Here is a 13,997-nt window from a genome sequence, read left to right on the forward strand (position 1 = left end):
CCCACGGGGCTGGGTGCATGTGGCAACCCATGAGGCAGTAGCTGGGATGCTGTTGTGGGGAATGGGCTGCCACACATAGTTCACTGTGGCTGTGCTGCCCACCCCTCAAATCTCCCATTTAAACAGACTCGCCCTACATCCCCAAAGGAAGAGCCCACTCTTCCTTTTCAAAGCTCAAAACATCTGGAAAACCCTCAATATCCATCAGTGCAGCCTGATGATGGCACCTGCCCAGTGCACTCTGTGGTGCCAAGGCAGGTGCCCAGCTGTGGGATACTCCCCCTACCCTGGGCTTGCAGAGCCTCCTGGACACACACACCCGCTCCCTGTGAAAATGTCACTCCATGCAGTCACTCCCAGAGCCCAGAGAGCACCACCGAGCCTTGTCTGCCACTGCCCAAGCACCCACAGTGACTGGGGCTGTGACAGCTGCCCTGTCACCACCTCCCCCAGGAGCATCACGCTGAAGTTCCCCTCACAGAGCTGAAAAGCCGCTTTAAAATAAGAATCTTGAATTGTAATTCCTAATCCCTTCATTTGCAGTAAATGCAGAGAGGCAACAGAGATACCAGCTCTCTTCCTCCTGCGGGACCAAATGCACTTCAAAAACACATCAGAGCATTTGTGCCAAGGGCTGGGCGGGCAGTGACCCGGAGAGGCTGCACAGCCAGGACGTGGTGGCAGCATCAGGAAGGCAGGGAGAGGCAGAGGGGGATGTTGTCCCCCTCCAACCAAGGGCAGTCATCCCTCTCCATCTCTTGTCCTTCTCCCCATATAGGAGATATTTTTAAAGACATGTCAGTCAGCTCTGGCATGTGCTGGAGGGGGATGCACAGGCAAGAGGGTGGCAGGCTGGGCTCAGCCACACAGACAGGAGAAAGCTGCGACAGAGAGGCACGTGGGCTCCTTGGGGACAGGCAGAGAGCAGGGCTGGGAGCCAGCGCTGCCAGTGTGCTGAGACATGCATGCCTCTTCCCCCGGGGCCAGCCCAGGGGCTGATGTACCTCCAAGTCTGTGTAAGGGGACCTGGAGCCATTGAGCAAACAGCAGGGAGTGCTCTTTGGGCTGATGGCAGGGTGTGAGTTTACACTGTTGAACCTCACATCTGGATAGATCCGGGGAGGTTTTGTCTGGATCTGGGTCAGCAGCGTCAGCACAAAACTGACAGGCGCTTTTCTTTATGGGGTCACTGCTGGGATTCACTGCTGGGATATTTGTGTTTTCCCAAACAGCACAATGCAACGCAAACCGGCCAAAAGTCTTCTCTGAGCCACGTAGCCACGTAGCTTTCAAAGGGAGAAAAACACTCAGTTGTGCCACCATGCCCTGCTCTGCCTGGGGCCCCCCAGACTTGAGGGAGATGCAGTGATCAAGCAGGAGTGCCCGCTCAGCAGTTTACCTGCCCCTGTGCTCTGGCTTTGGGACTCTCTGAGGCCAGCCCCCTCCCCATATCATTACACCTGTGACTCAGACAAGTCCCTTCCTGATAAGTTGGGTTTTCTTACCTGGAAGCAGAAACCTCAACCCTCCAGCATCCCATGGAGAAAGCTGCGGTGCTGTCAGGAGTATGGTCAGGAGAAATCCCTCCATGGCCACTCCTCACAGGGCTGCAGCTGTGGGGGTGAGGGCTGCCGGTCCCCAGGAGCTCTGCAGGGGACACATGAAACCCCGTGAGAGCCCGTGGCTGGTCCCTGTGAGTGCTGGTGCTGTTTTCTTGGCAGCACAGCGGCATCATGCCAGGCTGTCAGGAGGCATCTCCATCAGTGTCACGGCTGTCAGGTATTGATTGGTGTGGCGAGCACTAACCTCTCCTGAGCATCTCCAGACACGGACACTTCCCAGTTGACAGCATCACAGGAATGATGGACACAAGCTTGGCAGGAGCCCCACACTGCCCTTGGCGGTGCTGCCTCATCCAGGGCTGTAATGGGGACACTGGGATGCCACCCCATCCCCCTGCCACTTGCCAGGGTCTCTCCAGGACCACCTCCTGGGTCTCCCCCATGGGCATTGTGCTGTGGCTCAAAACCCTTTATCCAGCAGTTAACAGCTGCACATGGGTCTCAGTCCCATAGAATGTGCACTAAAGGCGGGGGAAACACCACACAGTCTCCCAGGAAGCCCTCCTGACACACACACCTGGGGCACAAGAGAGGACAAACAGGGGCACACGGTGGGTAGGGAACTTGATGCACTGGAGGAGGGGACACCAGTACTGGGGGGTGCTCCTGATGGGGAGAACAAACCCCAAGGGTCAGGGTGGTAACATCACTGCTGCCATGCAGCTCTGAGCAGGTTCAACACCTGCCTGGACCTCTGATGACAAACACCACTTTAACTTACTATTAAAGATGTAAAAAGTGGAGGAAAGATCTTAAAATGCTTGGAGTGTGCAGCACTGTGGCTTTTGCTTTCACAGTGCCCTTGATACCTTGTTACTCGCCTCCTGCGAATTTGTGGAGGGCTGTCAGTCGGGGAGGGTAAAATCTCTGACATCCCTGTCAGATGTCCATAAAACAGCACTGGATTCCCATGCCAGGAAGGAGTACTGATAGCAGAGACAGTGAGAAGCTGTGGTGAAGGGAGGAGCCATGGAGCTGCACAGGGGTGACTGCGTGAGCAGGAAAAGGCTCAGTGCCCCAGTCTTTGTGCAGAGCCTGCCCCACTCCTCCCTGCCAGACTGCCTGCTCTGGTCACCCCCTGGCCCAGCAGCAGGCAAGTCTGTCCAGCAATTCGGGGGCTGATAGGTGCAAAGCAGGGCTAAGGAGGAGAGAAAACTGGCATGGGCAGGCAAACCTCTTCCTGAAGAGAGAAGGTGAGGCATGTAAGCAAGAGGATGCAAAGCAGAGAAGGGAGGAAGAAGTGACAGGTGCCTGAACCAAGGACTGCTGTAGTGGTCAAGGAGGTGGAGGGGAGATGGTAGCCAGCCCCTGTGGTAGCTCCCATCTTTCAACCCTCCCTTGACATATCTTCTCTTGCCTTTTCAAGGGCTTTGAGGTGTGAAATGATCAGAATGGTCCTTGTACACATTTTTGAAAGCTCCCAGGTGTCATCAGCAGGTTTCAGAATCTCCAGGCTATTTCTTCCTACCTTGAGCTGCTCAGGTAGACTCTGACCAATATCTAGAGTTGTACAGAGGCAGGATCAGACATCAGGAGATGAAGACGAAGTTGTACAGGTGCACCATGTGGCCTCCAGTGCCAGTACTGACATCCAGTGCTGAGCATCATGTTTAATGTGCTCAAGGACCTGAGAAAAGCAGGCAGTGCTTGGTGCAAGCTGGTAGCCCTCCGTACAAGCAAAACCACAGTGGACATGCCCCTTGGTGGTGCAGACCCCCTCCCCATTTGACCATCACCAAATGCAACCAGGATCCTCCAATCCCAAGAGACTCCTCCCGGGTCAGACGAGGGATAAGGACAAGTTGCTCATCCGGAATGACACCTGCTTTAAGGGCACTCTCTGATGCTCAGCACAACTGTGCCCAACACATCATTTAACAGAGCTGTGGAGAGACTACAGTCTACATGGTGGTCAGCTGGCTGAAGCCTTACAGTGCAGCCTTACACGGCATCAGGATCATGTCACAGACATTGCACACGTGTTTTACAACCAGCTTCCAGCTGCCAGCTCTTGGAGTACATCTGGGAGAATGGCAGCAGGAAGAGCTCCTCTCTCCCAGGGGAGAGGATCACACCTGGAACTCCAGGGGAAGCAGCACCTGAGCAGCAATGAAACAATCCTGCCTTCCCCATGGCCCACCTCAGCCCCCACTGCAGCAGAGGGGCAGTGGCATTTATTTTGTATTTTGCAGCCGTCAGAAAAAAGAGGATTTCAGAGGGATTTGAGCACAGCTCCCTAAATAGCTCCTTAGAATTAAGAGGTTTCACAGAGGATTATTTCAAGCAGCTGCCCGTGGTGGGAGGGAGAGGCTGGCAGGTGCTGCGGAGGTGAGGGGGCAGACAAAAGGCAGGAGTTCTGTACATGAGCACAGGGGAGCAAAGTCCCCATTTGAACCACAGCAGAGGGGAGAGGGGAGCATCCCACCTCCTGGCTATGTATGCATCCTGTCTTCTGGGTAAGTCAAAAGGAAAGAAGAACAGAGGGGTGGTCAGCAGAAGTGACACACCGTGGGAACAGCACAAAAGCAGTTCTTACAGAGGAGTCACTGGCACGGAGCAATCAGTATCCAAAGCCTGATGTCAAAAGGACAACGTGCAGATATGGCTGCTTTGCTGGATCTGGCCATAGTGGCATTTCAGAGGTGTGGGATGAGCTCAGGGGGAGCCATCACCATCCCTGACCTCTCACTAGATGGGAAACCTGTGTGTGAGGGAGGTGGGAAGGCTCTGCTAGCGCTAAGGATGAGTTTGAAATGCTGGAGAAGGGGATCAGTCAACCAGACAGAGCTTGACTAAGGACAGATTCCTACCTGCAAAGTTACACATGCCAGACTTCACAGATCCAAGGATTCATGGTGGAAATAAAATCGTGCAAAAACAGGAAAGGCCACAAAATCTTTCAGAAAAGGCACAGCTCTGTGGACTGGTGGAATGTGGGTCAAAATGTCTTTCTAGTAATACCGAGAGATAGCATTGCTTGGCACAGCGCTTTCTGGTGAAAAGAGGAGGAAAAGGTAGCTGGAACTTCATTACAATTTTGATATTGGGGTAGAAATTGCTTCTTAGGGACTGGATGCTGCAAAAAGGTGAGCTCCTCCACAGGGTCCTGAACTCCACTTTTCCATGGGCAGAAGGGTCGAGATGCACACAGAGACCAGCTGAGCCACAGGCACACAGGAATGAGTGATAAGGCTGGAAGGAGGGCACATGAGAGAAACAGGGAAGAGAGGCTGGTGTTAATAGAAAGAGATAGAAATGAGGAAAGAACAGAAAGGAGAAGAGAAAGGAGGGAGAGCTGTAATTTTACAGTAGTGGAACTGAAAAAGCAGGAAGAAACAAGGTGAGGTAGATTATTTCCACTGGATGGATGATAGTGGGGAAGAAATGAGAAAAGAAAACAAAACAGATAAGTGCAGGAGGGAGAAAAAAGGAGAGGGTCCCAGGCAGAAAAATGGTTAAATCTCAACAAATATTGTTATTATGAGCAGTCCGTGCATAGGGCAGCCCCTGCTGCTACACCTGAAATGATGTGCCACAGGGAAGACCACAAGTCAGAGAGGTGCTGGGGCTTAAATCCTAGCAAACAGGAACTGGGGGGTTAGAGATTTTCTCAACAACCAGGAAAAGGAGTTTGTTTTCTTGACCCTTCCTTCTCCCCTCCCTCAGAGGAACAACCTCTGAACAGCTCTGAACAACCTTTGAACAGCAATTAAGCTCTTTGGCCAAGCATTTAAAAAATTAGCGCTGACACTGATTTTGTTCTGCCTCAGACCTGAGCTGCCCCAATGAAGTTGGAAAAAAACAAGGTCTTCCACAATTTTAAGGCCACTCTCAAGAACTGACTCCTCTGTCCATCACCTGCCTGTGCAACCCTCAGTCTGCATTTGAGGGGAGGGAGGTTATGTGACCTGGATGTACAGGCAAAAGTAAGTGTCTAGTAAAGGTCGTTACTGCAAAGATCAGAGGTTTAACACTTATTTTCAACACAGATGTCCCTCTGCTTATAAAGAGTGGTTTCCTTTATTGCCCTGGTTCATAAAAATAGGTGAAATTGGAATAGAAATTTTCAGCTGTACTAGCGCAGACAAATAAGGGACAAGGAAAGATGACATGTCTTTGACGGGTTGAGATTAATTGTGATGAGCTATGATTGCAGCTCTCAGTGTTTGGCTTTCGGCTTTACGAGATCAAGCCTGTAAATTCGGTGTTTCCTCATATCTGTTTAACAGCTGTGATTTTTTTGACGCAAACACCCGACTGATTACACATGGAACAGGGCGTGATCCCAGCTCAGGGTGTTGGAGACCACAAAACACACACTCAAGGCCTGGCAGCCACAGCCACTAAGAGTCATGTGTACAAACAAAAATGGGTTACACATCTGAAACAACATTAATTGAGATGCATTGGCAAGTTGGCAGGGGACCCATCCCCAAAGGTGACTGACTTCAGCTTTAACCAGAAAACTTCTCCCCTCCTTCTGTTACTGATCCTCAGGCTGGAAGACTGGTAGAAGAGCAGGTTGGCCCCGTGCACTGGCAGGTGCCAGGGACAGGCAGCACAGGGCCAACCTGCAGCATTTTGCAGCTGCTGTCAGAGTGCAGGACAACTGTGCAAAGGCTCATCACTCAGCTGGTGCCTGAGGTGGGACCTCGAGGGGACTGCACCGTGTCACTTATGAGACCAGACCCTTCGGTAGGAAGTGTGGGTGGGACATAGCTTTTCTTGGATGCTCATTTATGAGTCTGTTGATTCTGAGCTGAACCTGGAAGTGTGAGCAGTGCCAGTGCTGTGTTATGGGTGGGGAAAGACTAATCTGCACTGTCGCACCATGTGTGCACATGTGGTGGGTGCTCTTCAAATGCTCTGAGTACACAGTTATCCCTGCATGGGGTCATTGGGCAGCTGGCACAAATGGAAACATCACTGTCACACCTACACATGGTGCTATGATGAGACACCTCCTTTCACAGGGCTTTATAACCAAGAAATATATTGCTGCTTTAGGACTGCTCTGAAATACTTCCCAGCCTTCTCTGTGGTGTTACCCTCCTCCAGCATCATCTACACCAGCTCACTGTCTCCTGTGGTGTGTGTTTGGAGTTGGGATGTGCCAGTGCCAGTAGCAGGCTGTACAGATACTTCCCAAGGGTCATCAGCACTGGTTCACAGGGGTGGATTTAAGCATGGGAGCTACATCCTACCAATTGCCTCAGGAGCTCCTGGGATTTAGGTGTTGCCACTTCACAGAAAAGGTGTAAACTAAACCATCCATGGGCACTATGCTGCATCATATTATTTCCCACCCAGGGATGCAGGTGTTTGGAAGGAACTACCTTTTTCCAGCTGGTGGGAGATTGGCTGGGGGGAGTGCTGGAAAATCTCTCTATGACATGGTGGACCTCTTGGCCTCTGCACAAAGCTGGCTGTAGCAGAGAGTGGTCATGTAGGAGATTCGGACAGCCTCTAGCAAAAAGCCCTTCACTTACCCTTTTAACTGCATTTTAGGGTCAGGGACTAGCTACTGCACAGAGCTGCAGAGGGCAGGATGCTCCAGAAGAGAAAGGCTGCATGCTCTGCAGGGCTTTGACTCACAAGGCCAGGCCCAATGGATGCAGGGAACACAGCTGGAGACTGTGCAGGGCTGAAACCTGGCACCTGTGAGCAGCACACATTGTCCTTAAGCCCTTCTCCAGTTTTGGGGTGGTGTCCTACAGCTACCAGCGTGCTGGACTCCTCACTAGAATCCCTTGTTCTGCACTAGTATCCTTTGTTCTGCACATCCCCTCCAGTTGTTTGTTAGTGTTGGTTTATGCTCCATAAATCAACAGCCACCTGCGATTTGAACCCAGTGTCAGCAAGATCTGTGGGGTGAAAGCACAGCTGTGTGCTGGGGGATGCTCTGCAGAGTTTCACATGGAAAGGCAAGAAAAGCAAAGAAGTGGACAACAGTCAGTCTAAGCTCTCTAGAGACATCACCTCTGCTCAGGAGGAGGAAGGTGTGGGCACTGGCTGCTCCTCCCTGAGAGCCTGGACCAGGATGCTGCAGGATGAAGACGGTCACCGCACAACGCCCCGGTGACAGCTTGTTCAGGGCCTTGGTAAGCAAGGCCAGGAGGGACACAAGCAGGTTCCTCCGCCAGGTCCCCTCTTCAACAAGTGAAAGCCATCACGGAGCCAGGGACATGAAGCTGTGCCGGAGGAGCTCGAGGGACAACGTGGAGCGAGCAGCTACAGGACAGGGCGGGGATGTTCAGGCTTTCCTCCTAGACAGTGGCATCTGAGATCCTCCCATTCAAGGACGTCTTTGGCTGGAGGCCGTTGTTCTGCACGTGCACCTCTGCTTTGGGCTGTGTCATCTGCTGCAAACGCTGCCCAGGAATAAAGGGAGAAAGTGTCAGCGAGGGGTTGGGGGTGGCGGCAGTGGGACAGCCAGGGCATGGCAGCAGCTGAGGGTTGGGATCCCTCACCCCAAGCCTCAGAGGTGACCCTAGTTACAGGGTGAGGGGATGGCTCATGCAGCAGAAGTGGCTCCCCCAGCACCACTCACTGAATCCAAAAACCTCTGCAAGTCACCTTTGCTTTGGTGCCACACACAGCACAGCAGCTCCTCCTTTTATCTGAAATACAGGGATCATCCTGATAACACAGGCAAACTGTTGCCAGACAAGACCAGCTGCAAGGAGGAACAAGAGAGAGCTGCACTGTCACAGGCTTCAGAGTAGACCCACTACTGTTGATTACGAAGTCCAAATCTTCGTTCGTGAAGCCCAGCCATGAGATGATGATTATAAAGCATTACTAAGTAACTACACCAGGCTAACAAGGTTATGATCTTTGCCTTTGACGTAGATGAGACCATCCACCTGAACAAACCTTTGCACAGCAGCAACTCCTGTCACCCCGAGCTGATCAAATGAAAAGTGCAGAGTCAAGTAATGTGAAGCAAAGAACCCGGGAAAATATGGAGGGGCAAGCCATATCTGGAGGAGTGTGGACTGAGCATCAGGAGTGATGAAGAACAGTGAATCACTTTTGCAGGTCAGGGAGAAACTGATGCTGTGCACTGCAGAAGAGAAGCAGGGGCGGGTTGAGCCTGACCTGAACAGACATCACTAAGACAGGTAGAACCTCTTTTCAGCAAGAGAAACAAGCTCCTACTGAAGTAGCTGTTGCTGGGTTTAGTCCCTGAAATGTTCACTGAGTTGCTTCTACCATTCATGGTCTTTTTTTTTTGCCGTCTCACATTCATGCTCAGTAGAATCAAAATGACTTGTAATCTTTCCTGTCTGTCAAAACCACTTTATTCAGGATTGGCATCTAATTTCCCTCCAGCTCCAGCTCTATTACAAATTAATCCAGGATCTGTGCATATAAGAGGCCAAAAATTCTCTCTGTCTCTCTGATACCAACACACGCACACACAGATTAGCCTGCTTTCTTCATGGTGCCATCTGCTGCTCACTCCTGGGTCTATGAACGATTGAGAGGGGTCTGGGTCTCATGATGTGTGGGGGCAATGTTAGAGGAAGAGCCAGACAGGGAGGGTACACATCAGCCACTCATGCTGCTCAGTGGTACTGCTGGTTTGCACAAGATGCGGAGGGGATGGGTGGAAACGTGCTCATGAGCTGCTCTCCACGCCCTGGGGCTACACGGGAGCCCCCAGCACTTTGAAAGTGTTACCACTCTTGCTACGTATATAACTAGCACAAGCCCTTTGTCAGAAGGAGTTGAGCTACTCCTGGGAGACCACAGGCCAGCCTGGGCTCTCCCAGAAGCTGGCATGTGCTTCCTCCACCCCTAGTAAAACAGGATTGAGACTAGGCAAAGGGTTGAACTCATATCTGTACTTTCAGGCTTCCCTTCTCCCCTTTTCCAGCTCATATAATAAGGGAATAAGGAACCCTCTAAATGTCTGAGAAAGGAGCTACTGCTGGAATTGCTGCTGGCCTTCAACCCAAAATCTCCAAAGTGGCTTGACAACACCCTGGCTTGAGTCCTGCAGGAATGCCAAGGTGGATCTCAACACCAATGACAAGTACCTAAACCCAGCTTCAGATGAGAGACCAGAACTGAAAGCAGATCTGAGACCCAAGACTCACTCAGTTCCCACATAAGAGTACACCCAAATGGAAGGCTGGCAGAAAGAAAACTCAAATCCACCTGCAATTTGACCTCAGAGGTAGAGAGCCTGAAGTTGACCTAAGCCCAATAATTCCAGCCAAAACATTTTTGAGTTAAACATTGTTCAAAATACAGCATCCATGAAGTAAGCTCATGGGGTTTAGATGGTGTCTGGTTGCTATTGCAGTTGGGCTGGGAAGGCCATAAATGAGCACCTCTGGGGTGACTTCTTACATCTGTAGTTTGCAGCAGACAGCACCAAGCCAGGGACTTTTTGCACAGTGCTCTCAAGACTGAATGTCAACACCGTAAATAAAATCTTAACAGTAAGTACTAGGTATGACAGACTCATGATTCACTGCTACATAAAACCCTGCTCAAATTACTAAAGAAAACATTTTAAACAAGACTAGTGGGTATTGTGGGTCCTGCATAAAAGTCTTCCTTGCTTCTTAACCCCTCAGTCACTGAGTGCACTTTGCAAAGCGCATGGCAAACTACCACTGTGCTTGTCTCTGTTGGTAGCAGGTCCCAGCCCGAGACGCTTCAAGATCCACGCTTGGAGGATGCTGATCTCTCTGCTGAGAATTGCCAAGTAACCATGCTCATAGCCAGGGACCGTCAGGAACCTGGGTTCCTCTGGGTTAAGAAACCTCAAAGATTTCTTCCCAGTCTCTTCCAGGGCTCCAGTCGCCTGCACCAAAGGGATATTCCAGGGGCGAGGGCTCCCTTTTTGTGATGGTGACAACACAAATCTCAGTGAGGAACAACGGACCGAAGCTTAGACTACCTGAAGGTCTGCCTACATGGCCAGTCACAGCCAGACACACCTACCCTGAGCAGAGAGGAGTGGTAAAGCTGTTCATACCTGCCGGAGTGTCCCCTTTGAGGTGAAGAAAGAGTACAGCATGTATCCTGGAATCAGTACCATGGAGGATAAAGCCATAAGCCAACCAAGGCCTTGCCCCCATGCAGGATAGACGTATTTTCCCAACGTCAGAGGGGTCATTTCCACCACACTGAAGAAGAACACACCCTGGGAAAAGAGCACCAGCCGATGCAGGTGAAGGCATGCAAAATCGGAGTCCATAAATTCTTTCCTTCATTATCCTCTTAGCTCCCAACAGTCTTAGAGCAACTGAACAACTCTTTAAACTAGTCTAGAGTCTTTCAGCCCATCAACTGGTAATCTGAAATAAATTCTCCTTATCCCATGTAAAAAGCTGGAACTGGAATACCCCTGATTTTCTTCTTCACTAGGCTACTAAGACAAGCAGTGCCCCCACACTGGTTCCTAAGCAAGTTAATAGCATCCTCACAGCTGGCCGCAGGAGTCTTCATCTTCCTGTCATTGGCCTTTTCCTGCCATTCCCTGCACTACTTCTGCTGGAAGGGCAAGAATCAGCAAAGGCCAAATTGCTCTACAGTCAATTATCTTGCATTTGCTGATAGCTTTTGCTCTGACAAGCCTGTCAGGGGCTGAAGCTGGAGCTAGAGTAGCTAAGAGCCTTCACCAGAACCAATAATAGCTTTTTAAAGCAGTAAATTATTTTGCTTATCTTCTGGTATCTCAGAAAGAAGAATGAAGAACTGATGGCCTCATTTAGATTAAAACAATCACCTAGAACTTTTCTTATGGGTGATTTCTAGCAGGCAGAGTGAAAGAGGCTCCTGTATCACTTTGCTCATCTCGAGTCTGCCTGGGACCACCTTGCACCAGCCCTATACTGGGTGGAGAATATAGTGTTTCCCCTACAGTCCATCCAAACTGAGGGGCCCTTCTTGACCCACACCTGCAGATAGGATACCCCAGGTCTTACCAGGCAGACAAGAGGTGTGAAGAAGGCCCAGCAGATCTTCCACCAGATGCAAGGCTTGTAGCCAATCATTTCTTCGATGTTCCTGTAAAACCTGTTCACACCTACAAGAAGAAATGAGCATTGAAAAAAACATCCCATCTCAGCACCATGGTCAACACATCTCATGACACAGCACAGGCCAGTCACAGCAAGAGGCATGAGAGACTCATTTTCTGGAGGGGATGGGGTACTGGGACACAAAAGCAAATTCCTGATAACAGCTTCCATTTTCCTGCTGTCCCCTTGAAGGCCCAGAGTGAAGTACCCTAGGCATCTGTCAGCTTGTGCAGAGGTCTTTGTGATGGGCTGGAGAAGTGAGATGACAGCTTTCCACTCCTGATTTTCTGTTATCAGTCTAAGCTATTTTCAGTTGCAAAATTGTCATTGGTTTCACTGTGCGAGGCTTTTGAAATAACTCACCGTGCCCATGGAGGAAACAAAGGAACGAGGTGTTCTGTGCTTACCATAACACCAAGAGATTGAGATGGTCTCAAAGAAGACAAGAAAGAGAAGACACATGCCACTGGCTGAGTAGTAATCAAACAGCTTGAAGACATAAATGCCACCCTGAAGAGACAAAACCAGAGTTAAGGAGTTATACATTTTGGTCGACAATATCAGGCAGCAACTTCGATTGCTTCTGTCCATGTCTGTTGGCTTTAATGGTAATTTCCTTGGACAGTAGAGCCAGTGTTGCAATGTTTCTACTGGAGTCTGGTTCCCAGCAGCAAAACTGATGTGATCTTGCAGACAATTAGCCAATCTGTTCAGGCATAGCCAAGGGTAAGAAGAAAACCAGTAATTCACTAGGATCTCTTACATTTCTCCACTTTAGATGGAGTCGCTGAATTTAGTCTGCTCTGCCCTTCCCAGGAGTTTTGTCTTGCCTTCTCATGAACTCTCAGTTCTCCACAAATGGTCTCCAGATCACTCAGCCCTCACCGTCCCTCATGTGAACCTTGGCTTCAGCCCCAGAAGTTCAGGGCCCCAGCAGACTGGTTTTCTTTATGTTATCTTAGCCCTTTGCAGCAAGCACTCCCCCAGCTTGGGTTCTGCTGGCTTGAGCCCTTGTTGCAAATAGCAAAATACCAAGACAGACTGACAACAGGACAATGGTAAAAAATTATGGAGGCATCCTAAGTAACTTGAGATGTAGCAGTAATGAGCAAACCCTTTTATTCATCATTAGGAGAAATGCTGTCACTTCTTCCAAAGTTTTTGGTGTTGCTGTGCTATGCCAAAGTGACTAGAAAGGTGTCATGAATGGAGGTACAAGCACGGCTGTCTGTACCTGGGTGATGTTGGAGAATCCAATGAGATAAGAGATGAAACAGACCACTGCGATGAAGATCTTCTTCCTGGCTCTTAGGAGATGAGGATACTCGTCCACCAGGGCTGTAATGAACCCTTCCACCGTGCAGAACTATGAGAAAAGGTATACACCAAGGACATATACATAAGTAGCCTGACATTGCTCCCACCCACATTTAACTTCAGTGCAGAGAACCTCATTGATTTAAGAACTCTCTGCAGACTTTCACTGAATACAGACGGAGCTAAAAGCACTGAAGTTAAATACTTAAAAATAGCTGAGATAAATCCCTGTCTTTTGCTCCTGTGAAAAGCCTCTCCTTTCTTCCCACAAACTCTCTGAGGCCTCCGCTCCACTGCCCTGCTCCCCCACACTGCCAGGCTCTGTGTCACAGCTGTGTGTCTGGGACACGTGCTGGACCTTGCTTGCTCTTCCCTTCCCATCTGTGCTCTTCCCAGCCTACGGGAACACACAAGAGAACACTTGTGCTGTTCAGTGATCTAAAACACTCAATAAGGAGCTGCATGACCCACAGCCCAGTCTCATGTGCGTGTGAATAACTACGACATCTCTGACTACCCAATCCTTTTTCAAGCACACTACGTTAAATGCATGTGGCACATCGAAAGCCCATCCTCACAGCACATAATCTTTCTAGAGATGGAAACACCTGGATGGTTTGTGCAGCACTACACAAGGCACAGTATGTGTTGTGTGCACCACAACACATTCCCTGTGAGTGTTACCTTCAAATCAGTTTTCCTGCTAGTCCTGCCTTCTGGCACGAGGACAGTTTGACCATATACATGTGAAGTGCATCCTTTCCTCCTATTTCCTGATAAACTGTGAGATTCACTTTTATATCTCACTCCCAGAAACTACAGGTAACATACAGCTCTCAGAGAGCACATCATGCCTCTAGCAGAAATCCTGGAAATTCATGATAGCAGCAAATTCCTGGCTTCTCTGGTCACCCTGAACAAATGTAAAAGCCCATCCAATGAAAGAGGTTTCATTGCTCTTGGGAGTCAGGGACCTCCCTGTCCCTGGGAAGAAAAAAACCCCTAGAGTGGAGGT

At 50.0% G+C, this 13,997-nt stretch overlaps 1 protein-coding gene across 1 annotated transcript in view; it reads right to left on the reverse strand.

Moving 5' to 3' along the window:
• Positions 1 to 5,619: 5,619 nt before the first annotated feature.
• The window catches only part of LOC116787073 (sodium- and chloride-dependent GABA transporter 1-like), a 37,543-nt gene continuing 29,165 nt past the window's right edge, over positions 5,620 to 13,997 (reverse strand). The window contains exons 11-15 of the mRNA XM_032688338.1: positions 12,900 to 13,031; positions 12,073 to 12,175; positions 11,570 to 11,670; positions 10,618 to 10,785; positions 5,620 to 7,993 (exon numbers count right to left, since the gene is read on the reverse strand). Coding sequence (XP_032544229.1) covers positions 7,889 to 7,993; positions 10,618 to 10,785; positions 11,570 to 11,670; positions 12,073 to 12,175; positions 12,900 to 13,031 — 609 coding nt within the window. The 3' untranslated portion in view covers positions 5,620 to 7,888. The remainder of the gene's footprint in view (positions 7,994 to 10,617; positions 10,786 to 11,569; positions 11,671 to 12,072; positions 12,176 to 12,899; positions 13,032 to 13,997) is intronic.

Source organism: Chiroxiphia lanceolata, chromosome 5 (assembly GCF_009829145.1).
Source record: "Chiroxiphia lanceolata isolate bChiLan1 chromosome 5, bChiLan1.pri, whole genome shotgun sequence".
NCBI classification, from domain to species: Eukaryota; Metazoa; Chordata; class Aves; order Passeriformes; family Pipridae; genus Chiroxiphia; species Chiroxiphia lanceolata.